Below are 21,740 nucleotides of genomic sequence, written 5' to 3'. Positions count from 1 at the left end.
TTTTGCATTTCAGATAAAATTTAATTTAATGCAACACTGACGTCAGCTTCGGTTGTCATTTTTATATTTTCAATATTTTCATTGCTCTCTCGATAGCAAAGGTTTTGTGTTTTTATGATTTCCAGAGCTGGTATCCTCTGACAATGTCAGCTACCGTTGTCATTTTTATGTTTTCAATATTTTCATTGCTCTCTCGATAGCAAAGGTTTTGTGTTTTTATGATTTCCAGAGCTGGTATCCTCTGACAATGTCAGCTACCGTTGTCATTTTTATATTTTTATTGTTTTTTTTCTTTAAAATTTTCTAACAATAACAACTTATTGATTAAATAAGATTAATATACACAATAAAAAGTAAAATAAATATGGGTAATTTTTTAATCTCTTATTTTTGCTTAAAAAAGGAGCAATCATGCCACTGATCATTAATATACACTTCATACAAAATCAGAGGGACTGATTGAATGCTTACCTTGCTCTCCAGAAGACGTGGAATGAAGCAAAATGCCTTCTAAGACATGCAGGAGATTGTATATGGCCACCACATCTCCTGCAACAACAGCTTCACCAGTTATGTGCGAAAGTGAGAGCTGAAGAATATCTAAAGACAACGCATTGATGATCGCTTGAATCTCCTCCTCTTCAGATCCTCTTGTCCCACCAGAAATAAAATCTATGAAGAATACACTTTATAAAGTACAGTCTGTTCAGCAGAGGGACTAACTGATCTCAGAAACAAAGGATGGGGAGATTTCTGTGAAGTGATATGTGGCAAGAATAGTCGCCAAGTCTTGGCAACTTCCGGGCAGCAATCATTCTGCCACAGATCACGATACGGAAATCTCTCCAATATATTAACAAATGAATTATTTTAAAAAAATTTAATAATCTAAATTTGATTAATTGTCTACTTATAAAATATTTAGTGATTGATTGAGAAGTTAAATTGTTTTCAAGTCAGACAGTTGCATTCACAACTCTTGATCGGTATCTAGCACCGTTCTTAGTTTGGGATTAATTCATGCATAATCTGAAACTATGGCTTGTAGTGTTCTCCCTAAGCGTTTTTAGTAGGGCTGCCAGCCCTTTGATCCCTAGAAATGTGCCCTTTTACTAAAAATAAGCTGCCATCCCTTAAAAACGCTGCCTTTTTATTCATATTCTGCAGAGATTTCCATATCGATCTGTGGAGGAATAATCAGTAAGTTTCGGCAACTTCCAGGCAGCGGCCTGCAAGAAGCTAAAAGAAACCACAGAAAGGGACCAACTCGTAAGGTATAACTCGTAGCCGCCCCTAAGAAAACATCTTAAATTTTTTTTGGTTTTAAAATTTTGCAAGTTTAAAATCTATGGCGTCTTGGCGATTGTAGTTGGCGTGATAGATCATGATACAGAAATATCCCCCAAAGAATGATAGATTAATGGAACAAGTTATATGTTTATTGTAAAAAGTTTATATAAAATGCTTGGAATTCAGTTATAAAAACCGAAAATAAATGGCGTTGAACTCTGTATGTAATTCTAGAAAAAAATGCAAATCCTGTAGGACAACAACAGACCTGTATAATATACACGAGTACCACTAGCGGAAAATTTTTTCGCCATCGTGGAATATGTTTCACTGTTACTAAAATAGGAAAAAATCTTCTTCTTTAAAAAAAATGTATCTTTTTAGAATTTCCAAGGAAAAAAAAATTTTTTTTGAACAGTTTTTTCTACCAATACAAACGTGTTTTAAAATTACACCTCACGATTCCTATTTATGCGATTCAAGATCGAGCATTGCATTTTGTTTGTTCACGATTTTATATAAAATATCCCGTTTCATATTCATGTGACTTAAAAGCCATTATTATAATTCGTGTTCAAGTGACTTAATTATAGAACAGAAGTTGTATTCACACAATTTTAAAATAACACATAGAGATTTGCATTCACATGATTTTGAAATTAAACATCAAGATTCGTATTTCGAGCCTACATACACTTTTATCTTGTTAAAAATAAGTCATTTTTTCATTTAGTTAAAAAAGTGCTAGTTCTTTTGCACCTAACATCTTTGGATTTTTATTATCAGATCTTTTTGGTTTTTCTACCAAATACATCTCTGTGATAGGATGCAATATAGAATTCTATAAAAATGAACTATTTTTAAAAAAATCTGTAATTTTCAAACGAATTTTGTCAAAATGAGGTTTTGACAAAAGGGTTCAAATTAGTTACAAGCGTTAATCAATACCTGCAGAGTGTTTTTATTTGAGACTTTGTGTTTAATTTATTTTAGTATTTACACACTAGAGCTGCACAATAGGCTATTGGCAACGCTCTAGGAAGCATCCCTGAGGATAATGCGAAAACATGCCATCGCAATTTTGATCCTCTGCAGAGGGGATGGCTATTCCACTGCAGTAGGCCGATGACCTGCATGTGAAGTCAAGCACTTAACGATAGAACACTTTAAAGAGGGGCTGATTAAAGTAGGCACCCACCCGCTTACTGATCGCAGCCAGTGATGCTTGACTTCGGTGTTCTACTGGGAACTGTGTCTTTACAATCAGTTCACCGAGGGACTCTTTTAAATAGGAACAGTTTTTTAGTTTTTACTAAAAGTGTGATTTCCATATTTAAGGGTCACAGAAATATAGATTTTTTTTAAAGCTGAAAAGGAAACTGAACATACTCTTTTTAAACAATAATTATAAATTAATTTTTGCTCAATTATACACACATATATCTTTAAATACAAATATACATCTAAATTTAAATCTCTATCGTTATTTGTTTGTTTTTATTGAGGTGTCTTTTAGGGCATTGTGCACATAAGCCTTAAAATAAAAAGTTACCTGGCAGGGATGATCCTGTTATCTTTTCATAAAGCAACCCAATTAGATAGGAATTTATTTCAGCAATATGGTTAACTTGGGGAACTAAAAGATTACCCCAAACAATTAAGCGGTTTGCAATATCCAGGCAATCTGGAAAAAAATAGTAATAAAGAAAACAATTAATAGGGTTCACACAAGTATAATAACATTGCAACAATTGTCGCCAAGAATTCTACAAATGTTGCTAAAATCATATGCATAAGTGACAAATATGTCGATTTGAAATATGTTTGAACTTACAAAATAGTAAGGAAAATGTTTTTGTATTGTATCAAAATACATGCAGTTAAAAATAAAATGTAGAGCTAATTTTATTGTTCTACTCGTGGTTATGGAATTCAAATGTGGGGTGTTAAAATGGAATAACTGAGAAAGTCTGGAACAAAAAAATTTTTAATTGAAATTTCTAACTTACATGTTGTGCTGTAATAAAAATAATAAACAATATTTTTTTATTTATGTCTACCCTACATTACTACCCTGCCAAGTAACAATGTTATGATAAATTTTTAACTTTCCCATCCAAATTAAACCCGGTATGTAAGTCATTATGGAAAAATCTTCAGAGGAAAGCATTGGCCCACATTGGCCAATGCTTTCCAGGCCAACTAAGATGGCGGGTGGTAAAACTATAATAATTTTGTCATCAGTCATTTTTATTTTCAGTAGCACCTAGCACACTTTATAAATAAATATAAATAACAAAAATTATATTTCTACTATCATTGGACATAATAGTAAAATATTTAATATATATATATAATGAATGTGCACATCATATGTCTGAATTATGATGCTAGATAATATTTCAGAATCGTCGCGACACGGGGACATTGTCGCAGAATGTTACTGTGTTCTTGCAGAAAGATTTTTCATTTGGGAAGTAAAAAATACTGGTTTTCTTTTCTGCAGAAATTTTCGAAAGCTTCCATCTTCTTTTCAGAATTATATTCAAAATTATATGCCATTCTTGCGCATCAGAGTGGGAATAAAAAGGCCGCCTGTAATTTTTCTATTTTTATTTGAGAATAAGGAAGAAAAAAGTTTGGTTTTCTTTTCTGGAGAAATACTTGCTCTATTTTTTGGCAGTTATTGCTTTTGATTTCCTCAGTTCTTAAAACCTGATATTATTTATTACAACAGCTGAATCTTAAAATGAAACCCTGCATTTGTAACCCCCCTTTTTAAAGAGTTTGATTTGGCGTGATATCGCCGTCGATCTTTTTTTTTTTCATTAGTTGCTGCTATGGATTTCACAATTTTTAATTTATTTTTAAATTTAATGATGACTCACAAAGCAAGGAAAAGGAAATAAGTAGTGTATTTTCTCCTTACAAAATTTGAGAATATAGCTCATAATAATAGAATAAAAAATATATAATATTCAGTTTTAAAATTTACATTATTTTTTCTAAAAAGTTATTTTTTCTTTTGAAGTTGACGCTTTTGTTACTTTAAATTAGTAACATATATATTTGTTATTATTAAAAGTATCTTGCAGAAAGATATTGATGCTGGGGAGATTTGTCCAAGAAAGCCTGAAAAAATTCGGATACAGGGTTCAAAAGTATGTTGGAAGAATTTTGTTTCGGAGACTTTCCCAATATTACAAGAATATTATTAATGTTCATTCACGTTATTTAGATGATATTTTAAAACTACTGACATTTGACTCCTTATAATTGTAGCATGTCTAACTACTGCAATTATTAAATACCGATTCACTAGTTTACACGATAAGTAAGCTTCAATCGATCTTGGGGTATATTTTTATAGAAGACAGTTGACGTTGTCGAAAGATAGTTCCCAAATATATATAAAACTGTTATAATAAAATCAAAAAAGAATACATTCTTTTGAAACTGAAAAAGAATAAATTATTCGAATACATACTTTTGGGGAGATTCCCCTATCATGATCTGCAGCAGTACAATCGCCAAGTCTTAGCAACTTCCGGGCAGAGGCCCGCGATAAATTTTTTAAAAAAAACATCACAGAAAGAGGCATACTCGAAACGTATAACTCGTAGCCACAGCAGGGCAAACATCTACATGTTTTTTGTTTTTTTTTAAATTTGCAAGTTTAAAATCTGTTTAGCACCGTGCCGAATGTGATGCCATGATATATTGATCTGCCACGCCAACTACAATCACCTAGGTGCCAAATAGGTTTTAAACTTGCAAATTTTTCTTAAAGAAACATGTAGGTGTTTTCCCGGGGTCGGCTACGAGATATACATTTCGAGCTGTACCATTTTTGTGATGTTTTCCCGCGGGCCGGTGCCCGGAAGTTGCCAGGACATGGCGATTAGTCTGCCACAAATCACGATACGGAAATCTCGCTGCGATGGTGGTTGGTACAACAGACCGCGATACAGAAATATCCCCAATATTTGCTTTATTCGATATTTGTGTTACTTGGGTAGCAAGAAATATGCAATTCGTCTTGTAGAGATTAATACTGATTATTTTAAATGAGATTAAATAAAATAGAAACTGAATAATATAACAGCAGGTTCTTATACGGAAATATCTTCAAAGCCTGTACCAAAAGGAAAAAAATTTATAAAATTACCTTTATTGGAAGGCTTCGTCAAATTTTTATCACTGTTTGACATTTCTTTCCTTTATTCAGTTAACGAAATGACGCAAATAAGAACAGACTCATAGTTTTCCAATCATATTAGATTATGAAACAGGAACGTAATTGTAATTAATTTTATTATTTATAAACTTATATCGTATCTTAAAATTAATTAATTACAAGTTGTTTAAATATCATTTCCTTTGTTTCGCAGACAGCATCAACCTGTTTAATTTTGTACTACACAGCTCATAATGGATGGTTAGTTTTTTGGTAAAATAGGATACTGGATGGAGTGAGCTTTGCGTTAGCGTTCGCTGGAATCAGAGCTGCATAAATTGCTTACAGTGGGAACGGATCTAATATTAAAAGCGCTTAAGTGAATAATCTTGAAAAATAAATCCATACATTTTAATCTATTCAAGCTGTAAGCCAATTATTTCATTATATAAAATATGCCAAAATGGTACGTTTTAAGCAAGAAATGGTTTCGCCTGTTTATAATTTTGACACATTAACAATTTTTAAAGAATGAATATTCAATTCGCTAAATCAAGGAATGAGTAATCTAGTTCTTGGTGTTGGTCCTGGTGTATTTATAGTAATTGCTCTCTGGATTTGTGCACTTAGTTCAGTAGTAATTTTTGCTAGAATAAAACGCCCTTCTTCGTAAGTTATACAAGTTTTATTTGTTACGCTTGAACATAGCTGGAAATTTTTGATTTATTCGTTAATATTAAAAGCAGCGTTAGATTCTATTTAAATGCATTAAAATCGAATTTCTCTAATTTAATTTTGCCCAAGTTGTTAAAATGTTTATTAGAAGATTTGATTTTCCATTTATATTGTTTTTGTTGCGGAACTTTTTCAGCCTTTCTAAGACAAACCTTACCCAAACACTAATATTTTTCTTCAAGATATTTTAACTGTAATTACTATGTATATATGACCAATTTATAGTAAGTGAAGTGATTTGTGTTTATTAAAAGGCCTACATGTTTGGATAGTAGCTGTATATAATCAGGTGGTTAAACATATAATCATGATTCGTTTTCATACAATTTGTAATTAAAAATCTAGGTTTGTATTTGTGCTATTTAAAAAATAAAATGTCATTATTCATATTTATGTTATTTGAAAATAAAACAACCTAATAACTCAATCTAAAGCGTTATCAGTATTCACTCAACTTAAAAATACCTAATCATGACTCGTATTTTTGCAATTTAAAATTCATGCTTTTCTATTTTATGCTTAGCCTTCTTATAATTTGTAACATTTATGCACGATAAACAGGATACTCTACCTTAAATAATTTTTAACCCTTTTTGCTAAAACTTTTTTTCATTGCTATTTATTATTCAAGGATTGTCAAGAATTGAAATCTTTATTGTTATTGTAGGTATAGTGAAATGTACACGTTGCAATGAAATGTATTTCTTAAAATAGTATAGCTTATAATTTGGAGTAATTTTAGTCATTTATACATTAGTATTTAATTATTAAAATTTTATGAATAAGAAGAAATTTATTTATTTCCTGTTTGTGAAAATATTGTTGGGATTTAAAGTCTTCTAAAAGCATTAATTGATATAAATCAATATGATTCATATTGATGTTTTTTTTTCGTGCTGAAATTTATTTTTTCTCATTTCTGTTAAATACTGATAATAATTTTTACTTTGCAGATTTTTAAGTTTTTTTTTTAAATATTTTCAATGACAATATTGCATAAAAGTCTGAATAATATTTATCAAAAATATGTATAGCTATAATTATTAAAGGTCCTAAAAACTTTTTTTTAAATGTATAGCTTAATTTTCACATAAAATTAACTTATACTTTTATTTTTTTTAAGTGCGAATCAAAATATTGGCCAGTTGAGATTCTACTAATAGCTAAAATTATATTTTTCAAAAAATAATTTTTTTTTCTTTACATGATTATAATATTACTAAAAATAATTAAAATACATTAAATGCTGAGAATATTTTATTAAATATTGAAATGGTGTGTTTAATTTCAAACATGTCCTATTTCTTGAAGCAATTGAACCATGAGTTTCCATTTAAAAATAGAAATATGCATTTTACGCTTTAAAATTTTATAAAATATGTTGCTTGTTAAAGTTTGAAATTTTTATGTTTTAGTTTACTCTTCACGAAATTGACCATCTGTAAACACATTAATGTTTGCAAACTCAAGATTTAATCTTTGTGTCTAAAACTTCTTAAAATAGTGTTTCTAAATGCATATTCCAATTGGTTCTAATTATTGCAGATTATTGCATTTATCATTGGTTATGTCTTTGTTGCACCAGTTATGCTAAAAAGTAAGAGAAGTTAATTGCACGCATAAAGATGCATTTGCTGTATATTTATAAATATAAATGAGAATGAGATGTTTTTCTTAATTTTAGTATACTTTATTTTTAGAATATTTCTTATAATCAAATCCGTGTTGTATGTAATATGCTTTTTATTTATTATTATAATGTTTTCAAAATGAATTATTTAATATAGTGAAAGTCTATTAAAATGACAATTCATTAATAGATGAAATTTACTAAGTAGGATAACAAAATATTTAAAAATTGTTTGAACTATTTTCATAGTTTTATTTAGTGCTACATTATGCTACTAAGCTTATTTTTAAACTTATAGCTTCTTTTTTTTATTATTAAACCAATAGTACTGAAGCATATTTTTGCTTTTTTTTAATTCAGCCCATTTGTCAATTTTATTTTTGTCATCATTACATTATTTTCAAATATAGGATTCAAAGTTGTCCTGATTTTTGTGTCAGTTTAGAACAGCTCGTTTTTTAAAATCTTATTGAAGAATTAGAAGGTTGGAGCTTATAATCCAATATCTTTTAATTGATAATGCTTGTAAAATTAATAAGCTTGTAAAATTCAAATTGTAAAATCAGTTTAAATGAAATAAATAAAAAATTCAGACACTATGCATAATGGCTTTCAAGCCGATTTTCTTATAGTGGTACTATGTATACTTTAAAGTATCAGTGTGAAATAATCTTTAATTTGACCATAGATCATTCTGGATTTACAAATGGAAAAGAAAGACTTAATTCAATGGCAAGGTCATATTTATGTAGAAGTATAAGCTGCAGCTTAGAACCCCTCGAACCATAAGGCCCCTCAAAAAAAAATTTTTAAANATGCAGAAGAGGCGCACACATACTTATACAGGCTTGGCGACGAAACTTTCGATATGATTCTAAATGATTCTCGCATAACTCTGTAAATATTGTTCCTAATTGCTTTGAAAGTAAGTTTCTAGAACTACACTGCTCAAAAAAATTAGGGGAGCCATGTGCTCCCCTAATTTTTTTGAGCAGTGTATATATATGTATATATATATATATACACACTGCATATATATATACATACATATATATATATGCAGTGTGTTTAAAATTTGTAGAAGTTACTTGAAACCCATAAGAAAAATTTCTCATTTTGTGATGCTGGTCAAAATCTACAAATCAACATAAATGGAATCCCCCTAACTGTTGTCTTTTCGGCCTTTTTTGGTGTCGAATTTCGAGGACCATCCTTGTTTGCAAATGGAACAGTTTACTAAATTGGAAGATTAAAGCTATTCACTTTTTAACCAATAATATTTCACGACATATTTTAGCTTTGAATGTATATTCATGAAATTTTTATTTTATTTTCTGAAGTTGCCAAAATTTTGTTTTATAATAATTTAAAGGTTAAGTAAATTTCCAATTGAAAAAAAAAATTAAGAATTTTTGAAAATGTATCTGATATGTGGGGAAATTTTTTTTTTTAAATTTTTATGTGTTTATGTTGCAGCTTTTTGTATTTTGTTCTCCTTCAAAGAATCAAAGTTTATGTATTGTATTATGAAAGAAAAATTCTGCATTATAGCCGCATGTCCATATAATATCCATATAATCAAATCTTAATGACAAATATTATTGACTTTTATCTAATATTTATTATTGTACATTAGACATAAAAAAGTTTCATCCTTGAGTGTTTTATAAAAACTTCTCATTCATGATGTCACATGTTTGTCAAAAAGCAATATCTAAAATTTCTTAATTCTAGTGAAACGTACATTAATTCAATGGATTATTAAAAGAAGAATGATTAGTTTATGTGCAAATATAATGACAATTCATTGAGCTTCTATTGAATGAAAAAATTTCTTTCTGTCACGTGTGGGACATCCATTTTATGCAATTTAAATTATTTATTTCTTGTATGCATAACTCAGTAAATATTTCCAAAGATTGAAAGAGAAAAGAATAAATACTTACTTTTGCTAAGTGAAATTGATTATTGCTGTGCTACTCTGAAAAAAAAAAAGGTTTCTTTAAAAATACTTAAAACTCAGTTAGTATCATGTCTTAACTGTTAAATAATATGAATAGTAATATGGGGGAAAAAAGAACTTTTCATGGAATTAACCATTAATTTAATGTTTAATAATCAACTATATGATAAAATCTGTTGGTGTTAAGAAAATGGAGTTGAACATATAAGGACTACATTCTATTCAATAGCTTAGTGCCCTGGCGAGCCTAAATCACGCCCTGTGCAATGATTAACCCCTTAACTCACAGATTTTTTGAAAAAAATTTTAAAACATTTTTATGTAAAAAAACACACTTTAGAACAAGGTTTCCATTTTTGCCACTCCTGGTTTAACTTTTCTTTTGTTGGACAATTTTGATATACTGTGCTTTTGTTCCAAAAAAAAAAGGCTATATTTTATTCTTGATTAAATAAGTGTTATAGCTTACAATTCTATGTAAATGATTAATTTCTATAAAAAGATTTTTTTTTCTTAGCTCTTACATTGTTATTTTCAATTCTCGATTATATTCGAATGTGAAAATTATAGCAGCATAAAATACAACGCCGCTCAAATTAGCTCGAGTGTGCACAGTTTGGCCTGTTTAGCATGCTCGAAATAACCCGAGCGCGCAAGTTACGAGGTAAATACAGTCGAAGGGTCGCTATTATAGGGAGCTGTACTGAAGATCATGAACTGTACTTGAAAACGAGCTATTGATTTTTTTATCAGTATGGAGAGTATCACTTCAGGGTGTAGCAAAAAAACTGGACAAAAATTTTCTTAAGAATATATAATTTAGCAAAATATGACAAGTAATAATAAGAGTAGACTTATACTAATAAATAAATTTAATTTGTTTCAAAGTGGCCACAATGCGGAGGAAAGAACAAAAATGGAACAGAAGATCAAAATGAGGTGAAAAAAAGGAATATTTTCCATGATATTCTAGAAAATGAATACTTAAAATTCCCATCGAGTGATATCAAGATGATCATTGGTGACGTGATTGCTTAACTTGGTGGAAACCTACACTCAGACACCTTTGTGAGCAGGCATAACCTGCATGATGAGTTTAATGATAATGGCATCAGTCTTTGCTTCTACAACTAATTTGCTAATCAGAAGTACTGTGTTTCAACATAAATATATACACAATATAACATGGGGGACACCAGATGGCTGAATCAATTGGTGTATAACCCAGAATCAAATATATTACCCAGATTTAGATAGGCCACATTTTAATTGATGTGGGGCTTAAAAGTTGTTTATTAGGTGTATGTAGCTTTCAGGATACAAAACGGACCACTTTCGTGTTGTCTCTAAGATAGGAGCTGAAGTAAACGGTTATTTTTATCAGATTTTTTTCCTTTTAATTAGCATGAATGGAAAAATTCTATTTTAAACAAATACGAAGCTAAATAAGAGACAATTTCTAAGCCAATAATTATGTACAGGTAAATGAACATGGTTAGAAGAAGTTGGGTAAATCATTAAAATCTCAACTAACGAAATAAACCCACGACTTGAATAGGGCTGGATTGATTTTAAATGCAATGAAATCACCAACAAGGAAAATCAAGCTTATAAATTGATGATTAAAAAAACACTGCACTAGAAGTGCTGAAAACGGCTATGAGGAATTGAGAAGTCAAGAGAAAATATTGTTCAAAAGAAAAAAATAGAATATCACAATTATAAAGACATTACACTTTTAAATGTGGCATTTGAAATATTTTCCAAACTATTGCCTGGCAGACTTGCTTCTTATATTTTAAATATTATTGGGAAGTACCAATGTATATTCCAAAAGGGAAAGAGATATTACCAACCAGATTCACTCTTTTAGACAAATCAAACTTGGGCAGAATGATATTTGATTGACAGACCAAATCATATCATTCTGTGAGTTAACAGCTTGTTGGACGGTAGGGATCATCTGTCAGAATTTCTTCTCATCAGACTTGCAGCCCATTGTTAAAAATTTAAATAATCGTTTGCACCTCTACATCACTACAGAAGGCAGCCACTTTTAAATCTTGTTAAATTATTTATTAATTAAGACTTGCTTTTATTATTATTATTTGTTCTATTTTGTTAATTTATTTTTAATATAGTTAGATTAAAAATTGTTTGTCCGGATTTTTTGCTACTCTTTGTATTTGTTATAGTACAAAATATTACATTAGCATCTTAGGTAGCAACTTATTTTAACTCATAATAAACTCTGTGAGAGTATCCATCTGTCCGTCAATGTATAAAAAACAATGACAGTCACTCTGAAACTATTATGTGAGAATGACTGGTGTTAAATGCAATAAAGGAAACGAAGGAAATAAAAATATGACCACCGAAGCCGACGTCTTCAGGGGGTACCGGCCCCGGTAGCCATAAAACAAAACCATTTCTAATTGAGGGAGAAGCAAATGCCTAAATTAACTCCCTCAGTACCCCGATGGTTTTGTATAGAGGTCNTTAAAACACAATCCCCTGAAGACGTCGGCTTCGGTGGTCATATTTTTATTTCCTTTATTGCTACTTTTTTTTAAATTTCTGCTGCTTTTCAGCGCGTTATTTTCAGTTCGGAGTTGCCTAATTGACCAAGTGGTTGCTTACAAAAGGGTTGCCTTTTTTTGTTACTTATGTTAACTCTTGGCTGATATTATTATTTTTTATGTGATGCTATTATCTCATATTTTCTCAACCATGTTTGTAAAGGGAGGAAAAGTAAATCACAGGCGCTCTAGAATTCATATCTGTTTCATTTAACATATTAACTCAAAATTTCATCCCATCATCCTCTTCATCAATGTCGCCCCAATTTTTTTTTTACATTTGTAAGCATCATCACATAGAATTGAAACGTCATAAAAAGCAAACGATCTGATTGGTTCAAGTGTGAGTTGCTCTTATTTATAGACTATTTTCTCCCTGCGGAGCGAAACAGTTGCTGATATTTCAAGCAACTGTGGTTTTTATACTATGGTATTAAATTAGTGATTCTGTTTTTTTTTAAATTATTATTCTAACATTAACTCAATATTTGTATTATTCATGACTTAATGAGATGATTCGTTTTAAATGGATTCATTATTTTTTTTATAGGTTTCTTGGAATTGGGAGTATTGGTGTAGCGTCCATTATTACGATAGTGTTGTTTCTGATTCCAAGAGGTCATCAAGCTTCAGGATTCAATCAAGGTCCCCTCGACTATTTGTTCGTTTGGAGATCTGCTCTTATCATATTTTTGCTAATCTCTTTTATTGTCGCGATTGTATTGTATGCTGCTGAATATTTACTGGTTCCAATGTCTTCTAGAGCCTTAAGAAAAGTAGTCCATAAAACTCACTTGTCATAATTGTATTAATTTTTGCCAATTGTGATAATTAGTGATACATTACGAGTCAAATATGTCTGACAAAATTCCAAAAGTAGGCAGCCGTGTTGAGATCTTGGGGAAAGATGTTAAAGGAAGAGTTGCCTATGTGGGCAGCACTCAATTTTCAACTGGAAAGTGGTTTGGTGTTGTTTTAGATGAGGCGAAAGGTAAAAACAATGGCTGTGTTCAGGGTAGAGTATATTTCACCTGTCAAGATAATCACGGAATATTTGTTCGTCAAACTCAACTTCAAGTTATTGACGACGAATCCTCTCCTCGTAGCAGAACGTCCTCGTCTCCTGCTACAGGATCAATGGAAAATGTATCTTTCTCTAAAGATACAGAGAAGAGGAGAAAAACTTCTAACACAGGTATTCCTAGAATTCCACACGACAAAGGTTCGAGGGAGGTGTTAAATGTAGATACCCCGACACGAGCCTCTTCGTCTGGTTCGCTAAAGAGCTCTATGATCGAAGTAGATGGTTCGGCTGTGTCTTCCGATTTATTGTCCATCAAGGATGCCGCTAACGTGCTCGAATTGAAAGGTCAGCTTTTGCAGAAGGATCAAGAAATCGATACCCTGAAAGGCGAAATTAAAGACCTGAATGAAAAGCTTGAAACAATAAAAATGAAACGTGCTGAAGATCAGTCGAAATTGAAAGAGGCGGAAAAAACGAAGTTTCAAGTACAGCAGCTGCTGGAATACAAAGCAAAAATAACGGAAGTTCAGGCAGACCTTCAAAAGCAATTGACGCAGGCCAAAAAAGAAGCGAAGGAAGCGATCGAAGAAAAGGAACAGCATGCCGAAGAAATGTCCGATCTGGCTGAAGCGATGGAGATCGCTACTCTGGACAAAGAAATGGCAGAAGAAAAATGTGAAGCTCTGCAATCTGAATTGGAACAAACCAAAGAAAAGATGGAAGAACTTCAGATTGATTATGATATTATGAAGGCAGAGATTGAAAAAGGAGCTGATGGAGCAGTTACAACTTATCAAATAAAACAATTAGAGCAACAAAACGAGAGGTTGAAAGAGGCTCTTATAAAACTAAGAGACCTGTCTGCTCAAGAAAAACAGGACCAGCAACGATTGCAAAAGGAATTCGATCAGCAAAGATCCGAAATCTCTGAGCTGAGCCGAGCGAAAGAAAAACTGAGTGGTCTTGTAGAAGATTATGAACGACAATTGGGTGAACTAAAAGAACAGGTTGATGCAGCTCTTGGATCTGAAGAGATGATTGAACTTTTAACAGAGCGAAATTTAACTTTAGAGGACAGGCTTAGAGAACTTCAAGTTTTAGTAGATGATTTGGAGCATTTGCAAGATGTGAACGATCAGCTTCAAGAATCTGCAAAAGAAACTGAACTTGAGCTCAGAGAAGAAGTAGATATGGCTACTTCCAAAATACGAGAAGGGCAGCATAAGCTGGAAGCCATGCAGGAAGCAATAGCCGATTATGAGCAGACGATCCAAAAGTTCCGGGATCAAACTGAGCAGCTTCGTGAGGCAAATAATGAGTTGCATTTGCAGTTACAGAAAGAAAATGATAAGATTGCTTTGTCCAAGCCTGTAGAATACTTTGATTTCAAAGTGAAGTATGCTGAAACCAAAGCATTTGCCAGAGCAGTTGAAATGGATTTACGGAGACTAGAAGTACAGGAAGCTAACCAGCATGTTAGCTACTTATGTGCTTTTATGCCAGACAACTTTTTGAGCCGGGGTTCTGATCATGATGCGATTTTGGTTCTTCTGCTTGTACCTAGAATGATTACGAAATCAGAAATTTTAGCAGCTCAAGTAAAAGAAAAATTTCCACCTCCCGAGAAAGTTACCAAAGATTCGATTCTTAAAACTCACAAAATTGACCAATATTCTTTCAGTAATTGCTTGCTATATCAGTTGTATTTTCTCCAATCATTATTACACCAGTATTCGAATGCTCTGAGTCAATGTAGTGTTGACTTGTTTATGAAAGTTGGTACAATATATATGGAAATGGCTGTTCAAGAAAAGACTCTCGATTATTATATTGATTTGTTACGAAAAGATCAGCTCGATGAAAATGTTAATTTAGAGAGTTTGATGAAGTGTGTATTGTATTTTTATAATTTGTATAGTGTACATCTATCATCAGAATTGCCCGATTGCAACTTATTGGTAAGTGACCACATGAAGCTGATTGGAGCAGCCTGTGATGGTATACATACAGATATTTCTAGCATTATTGCTTTGCTAGACAATTCGGGCGAAAATAGCGAATTTGGAAATCTTTTAAAAGATGTATGCACCTATTCTAATGATGTACTTCAGTTTGTGAAAAAAATACGACGGCGATTGCCCAATGAGGGTAGCCAATCAGTATTACAACTTCCTGCAGATGTGCAGGAAAATCTCAATAATTGCCGAGAAAATATTGGTCAGGTATTGGTTACTGCGAGTCTACTGCGCAAATCTACCGTGCAACAAGTTGCTATGTCTTCTGAGTCGACTTGCGTTAATATTGAAAAAATAAAAGAGCTCGCTCACGAAGCTACCGATAAATCTTACGGTAAAGATGACAGCGGCCCGGAATGTTTGCGTCAGTCAATGACAGTGGTCATGACCTTCATGAATAGCCTTTCTAGCGCGATGCAAGAAGGTGATTATGAAAATGACAAGACAAACGTTGCTAAAGCAACACCACCCATTTATGTTCGCGCACAGTCAATAAAAGAAGAAGCGAGAGATCTGGAGAATTTGAAATTCAAGTTGGAAGGTCGAGAAACCGATATTCTGGAACTCAAGAAAGCTCTCAAGATAAAGAGTGACGAGTTGAGTGAGATGCACGTTCGTAAAGAGATGGCCGAAAAGAAATTAGAAATAGCCACCAAAGATGGGGACGAAAGAGTGGACCGTATTCAGAGGCAACTGGACGAGGCTAAGATGCTTTTGAAAAAGAAAGAGAAAGAATTTGAAGAAACTTTAGATCACTTGCAAGCGGACATCGATGCTCTTGAGACAGAAAGGGGAGAACTCAAAGATAAAATCAAATTAATATCCAAAAAGACACTGCTTGAAGGGTTATCGAAAACTGCAAACTTAGTCGCCTCTCCGACGAGCCCAACTGTCTCCTCCTCGCCGTCTGCATCGATTTCACGCGACAGTTCATTGCTGTCTCAACAGGTTCACGATCTGCAGCTGGTCTTGAAACACCTGAAGACGGAGAATATAAAATTGCAGGGTAATTGCATGGCGAAAGACCTGGCTAACTTGCCACCCTTAAATGTGCCGAGTAAACCTATCGGTCTCTCTAGTACAACGGGATTTAAAGACATGGTTCATTTTGACGAGAAGTTCCCTTCTGAAAATCTTGTATGCTTGTCTAAAAAGTCTAAAGAACTCTTGGAGAAAGCTCAGACGTTGTCGTGCCCGCTCGTCGTGGATATCAGCAAAAGAAAACCCGGAAAAGACGCCCCCATCGCAAAGATGTCGACCGGAAACCATCTCCTTCAATCTACTCTTCAACTTAAGTCGCTGCAGAGCGACACGGAGAAATTGAAGGCTGAAGTCGCCAACTTGCGTGCTTCTCAGGGCGTCGGCACTCAGGTGAGTGCTGACTTTTCTGCTTTTCCGACTCCCGAATTTTCCAAAAGTTTCTCGGGCGACAAGGTTCTGATGACGAGAATTATGATTCCTACTAGATGTGGTGTTGATGAGCAGAACAACATTTCTCTGCTTTCAAACATGAATGAAATTATGAAGCTTCACTCTCAAATTTTGTCTTAAAATGTGCCTCACCAACCTTTTTGCTTATGGTTTTGTCTTGTGGATTTAGTAGGTTTCGTCATATTTTCTGCCTCTTATTAAATTTTTGTGTGTGTGTTGTGCTATGTAGAGGTATTAGTAATTCTATTCTTCTTCATTGTTTGTTTATGTTTTTTTTCATCATCTCTTTCATTGTTTATTAAGCTGAGCATGTTTTGTTCTATGAATATTAGTCCAGTTTTTAGAAATATGCTGTAAAAAATTATTTAATTTTTATGAAATTATGTTCAACACATGGCAGGGTGCGTAGCATTTTTAAAACGTGCTTATTTTTGATTTAAGTTTTTAAAGGCCCTTAAAGGTGCTTTTTGTGTATGGAGTTTAACAAGTGCTTAAATTTCTATCTTTTTAAAAGAGATTTTTTCTTCGTTGTATTGATTGTTGCTCTAAATTACAAAGGATGATTTTAATAATTTTCACTGCAATATTTATGAGAAACTAGTTATTTTATCATGATTATGTAAAATTTTTGAATTTTATTGACTATATGTTTATAAATTATGAACTTTAAACGATACAAAAAAATAATTGATATTATCTCACAGATTCTAATTATTTATTTACTTATTTATTTTTTGAAAGTATAAAAATATTGTTTGGGTGCTTAAAAAGTACTTAAAATTTGCCTATTATTTGTTTTTTAAAAAAAAAAAATTCTGCCTACGCACCTTGCATGATTATGATTCAAAAACATATAATGTTTGTAATTAAATGTTGCATTAGTGTTAACATAGCAGAATTCTATTTTGTTTTTCTACTTTAAACATTAAATGTATCTATAAAGAGATTTTTTTTTTCAAAAAAATTATTTTTACTCACATTGATGCCTAATGTTCATAATATTTGTTGCTTCCACAAAGTAACATAATGTATTACCATAGCAGATTTAATTTTGAGGAAAATATAGCATATGTATGTACATTACTTGATTTGTGGAGAAGCTTTAAAATGAGGGTAATTAATTAAATTACCACAAGTTAGTTGTTATATTATTATGTATCAAAATTTTCTTTAACCTTTTAACTGTCGAGTTATGATTTGGGTACATATATTATCAATTTTTTAGAAGCATAAATCAAGTGTCTAGTGCGAAATAAAATATACTTGGTAGTTAAAAATCGATAATTTGAATTACATGCATAAAAATTTACAGTTTTGTAGCCGCTGCATATTCGCTTGAAGCGACAGTGGTAAAGTTTGCTTCTAATGAAGCAATATTTTCTAAAAATTAAAAAAAATAATAATGTAATTATTTTCTAAAAAAAATATAAATCATCTAATATAACGTTTCAAAGAACTGGATGCCATTTTGCAACAGAAAAAAAAAAAAACTTGCACTTTGAGCATAAAGCTCTATCCCTTGGAACCTTGAGTAAAGTGCTGTCATCTATTTTTCTAAATTGTTCTAAATAAACTTTTCCCTCAATAGATTCTGATTTGACAAAGAGATGAATCCGAAATAAACTTCTCCCGATATATATCAAGATATGGATATAACAGTATGATGCACTCAACAAAAAGACAAAAAAAAATTACCCCCAGTAATACTCGGGCGTGAAATTGTGGGACACCAGTGCTGTGTCAGAGTTTATTTCGGGTCTGACAGTTAAAAGGTTAACATACTGTTTTAAATGTTATTATTTTGTAATTATCTTTTTACACACTTCCTCCTTTCCTAGAATACCTTCAATCTTTTAATAAATGCAAGTATTAAAGCAGTGATTTCCCAAGTTTTTGGTTGTTTTCCCAGATCTATTGCAGAATCCTTGCGACAGTGTTCAAAAACTTGTAAAAGAAATTATCAGTAAATCTATTACAGATTTACAAATAGCTTTTAAGTGACTACCTTTGGCTGTAAAGCAAAACAGTAAACTATTCACAAAATTTTCTGTGATGGGCTGCAGTTCATCTACTGTCCTACTCCATGCATAAAAAATATTTTAGCAGGGTGTGTAGCTTTCTTAAAAAGTGCTTAAAGGTGCTTATTTTTTATTTAAGTTTTTTATTTGGGTGCTTTTATTATTATTTGGGGTTTGTACAAAGTGCTTAATTTTCTATCTTTTAAAAAGAGATTTTTTCTTTGCCGTGTCGATTATCTTTCTAAATTATAAAAAATAATGCATAATTTTCACAATTTTTTCTGCAAAATTTATCAGTAACTAGTTATTTTATCAGATGCCAGGTGGCTGATCAGTAGCACTGTCGTGCCCCAGGTCCCGGATTCGATCCTTTCATTCTTTCAGTGGGTCCTTAAGATGAGTGCCAAGCCTGCTTGGGAGCACTGGGTGTTCCGCTTTGGGGTGACCACCCAAGCAAAACATCTGCTCCTGCACCTCATAGCCCAAAGGTCAAGAATATTGAGATGGGCACTGTAGGCCTTGGTTCTCAGTGGGCTGTCGCTCCACTGAGTTAGGTTTAATAGTTATTTTATCGTGATTATGTAAAATTTTTGAAGATTATTTTGAGTTGTATTAATTTTATGTTTATAAGTTAAGCACTTTAAACGATAGAAAAGAAATTTTATTGCTGCACAGATCCTAGTTATAATATTTCTTTTCTTTTTTTTTTTTTTTTTTTTTTTTTTTTTTTTTTGGAAAGTGCTTGAAAATTTTTGAGTGCTTAAAGGTGCTTATTTTCTGTTGTAAAATTGGGCTACGCACCCTGTTTAGGGATACTAAAATCGTACGAGGTTTAACACAAGCCCTTATCTCCAAAGGGAAGCTGAAATCCATTGGATTTTTATTTTGTAAATAAGGCGGTCATTCATGTGCTGCAAACTAAGTCGGGAAAACGGGCCACGCTCCATTTTTAATAATTTAAGCAGAATAATGGGTAACTCAACCAACTTCCATACACATGGTGAGATGTGTGGTTGTATTAATACAATCGGACCCCGATTTAACGAATTCGTATGGATCCGGAAATATTACAGTACAGAACCTCTTATCCGGAAATCAGAAAACCAGAACAAAATTCGATACATTTTCCCGCCATTTAAAAAAAAAAATTCTTTAAAAGATTTCAGAATTCTTTTTTTTTTTTTAAAGATGTTTACCATCATTTTAGAAATAATCATTAGTTCCCTACTCTGTCTAGAGAAGTAAGAGTTTTTTTTTTTTAATTATTCTAAATATATATATATTTAATTTAATTTGACAATAAAAAAACGGCTTTTTGTAGCGATTCACAAAACCGGAAAATTCAGTTATCCGGTATAGCGATGATCCCGATCGTTCCGGATAATCGGTTCTCTACGTATTTGCTAAATCTTGGAAAATTTTTAATATCGGGGGCAAAATAAATTAAAAAATTACTAGCCTTATGAAATAGTCGAACATCTCTCATGAGCAAATGCACAAAATTATTATAAATCATACACTTTTTATTCAGGAACCTAAAATACAACGAATGACTACGCGTTGATTAATAATTTAATATTTTAAAGCATTTCGTGAGTAAGGTTTGCTTATTTCCTTGATGATTCGTCATGAAGAGAAGAAAGTACTCCATTTACACCTTGCTGCATTAGGTAAATTTTCACTGTTTTCAAACCGTGCAAAGCATCAGAAAAAGTAAAAGTTTTCACTAGAGAGATACATTATCATCGACTTCTGTGTCAGACTCGTTATTCATTGTTTCCTATAAGTCTACTTCATAAAATTCGTTGCATCGCGAAATTCGGTAAATAAGGGTTCGTTAAACCGGGGTTCAACTGCACTTATAGAAAATTTTAAAAACTTTGGCAGTAGATAGAAATACTCGTATATAAATTTAAACTTAGTTGTTTCTTTCCAACCTCTATATTATGTGCATGCAATCAAGTATACGTAAGCAAATCACTTTTGTAAAAAAAAGATATGAATTGTATTTTTATCCATTGTGCCAGTTAGAGGGTTAAATGTGCAAAATGTCATTTTTGTTGTTTGATTAACTTAAATATTTGTGCTTAAATGTGAGACATTTCCTCAGCTCTAAAAACTACTCTTTTTGTATGAATGCTGTGATAATAATAAAAAAAATTTTGATTTATTTCTCTTTGTCTCAAATTCGTGGGAAATTAAAAAGCAAAAGCTTAGTACTTAAATTCCTTGCCCCCCCCCACCCTTTTTTTTATTTGTTGTTAACTATGTTTTAAAATACTTTTTTTTTAAAGCTTTCTCAATGAAGTAACTTTCAAGTATGAAAATATTAGTCTACCTACTAACATACATGCCAAGTCTCCTGTTTTTAACGAAGGCTCCTGTATTTTACGACTATCTAAGATTACCTCATTTCAACTAAAGAGAGTCAGGTATTAATTGAGGTGTATGAAGTCACATTTTATTCTGAGGCTATTTTCAATTATAAACATATATTTTTCGAAATTTCAATTTGTTGTTACTAGTCTGTAAGTTATTGCACTTTTAGGTGCTCTTTTCGTGAATTTATTTTTTTCCACTTTTTTGTTTATGTAACGATTTTTTTTCCATTGTTGTCGAAAGATTTCCCTGTCTCGAGTTTTTTGTTTTAACTTGATGCCAAAATAAATAAATAAAAATAATAAGAGAAAGACATTAAATGTTCCCAGATTTAAATCATAACATTTATAACGAAATTTTTTAAATATTTTTTTTTCCAATGCCCACCTGGATAATGACCTAGGTCATATAGGCAACTGAAGGGCAGATTTGTTGACCACTCTTTCAGGGGCAACATATTAGGTGGGCCAGCATTGCTCCCACAGTAAGGACAGATAGT

General features: G+C 31.9%; 2 protein-coding genes across 6 annotated transcripts in view; one reads left to right on the top strand and one right to left on the bottom strand.

The window, feature by feature from the left end:
• Positions 1-5,727, bottom strand: part of LOC107457139 (centrosomal protein of 95 kDa) — a 29,587-nt gene extending 23,860 nt beyond the window's left edge. For 2 of the 5 annotated variants that reach the window (XR_011636806.1, XM_043050899.2), the window contains exons 1-3: positions 5,459-5,713; positions 2,843-2,974; positions 472-672 (exon numbers count right to left, since the gene is read on the bottom strand). Coding sequence is in view for 4 of the 5 variants with exons in the window: in XM_043050899.2 (XP_042906833.2) it covers positions 472-672; positions 2,843-2,974; positions 5,459-5,501 (376 nt within the window). In the remaining variant the exon portion in view is untranslated. Of the gene's footprint in view, positions 1-471; positions 673-2,842; positions 2,975-5,458 lie in introns of all 5 variants that reach the window. The other 3 variants (XM_071180926.1, XM_071180927.1, XM_043050900.2) reach the window with 3 other exon arrangements.
• A 7,204-nt stretch (positions 5,728-12,931) lies between these two features.
• LOC107457142 (dynactin subunit 1) lies at positions 12,932-18,733 on the top strand. Its single transcript, XM_016075219.3, has one exon. It carries the CDS (start codon positions 13,230-13,232, stop codon positions 16,962-16,964), a length of 3,735 nt encoding a protein of 1,244 aa, XP_015930705.2. The 5' UTR covers positions 12,932-13,229; the 3' UTR covers positions 16,965-18,733.
• Positions 18,734-21,740: the final 3,007 nt, after the last annotated feature.

The sequence above is a fragment of the Parasteatoda tepidariorum genome, chromosome 5, assembly GCF_043381705.1.
Source record: "Parasteatoda tepidariorum isolate YZ-2023 chromosome 5, CAS_Ptep_4.0, whole genome shotgun sequence".
Taxonomy (NCBI): domain Eukaryota; kingdom Metazoa; phylum Arthropoda; class Arachnida; order Araneae; family Theridiidae; genus Parasteatoda; species Parasteatoda tepidariorum.
The sequence above is the reverse complement of the archived record's forward strand: the minus strand, read 5'-3'. Positions and strand labels throughout refer to the sequence as shown.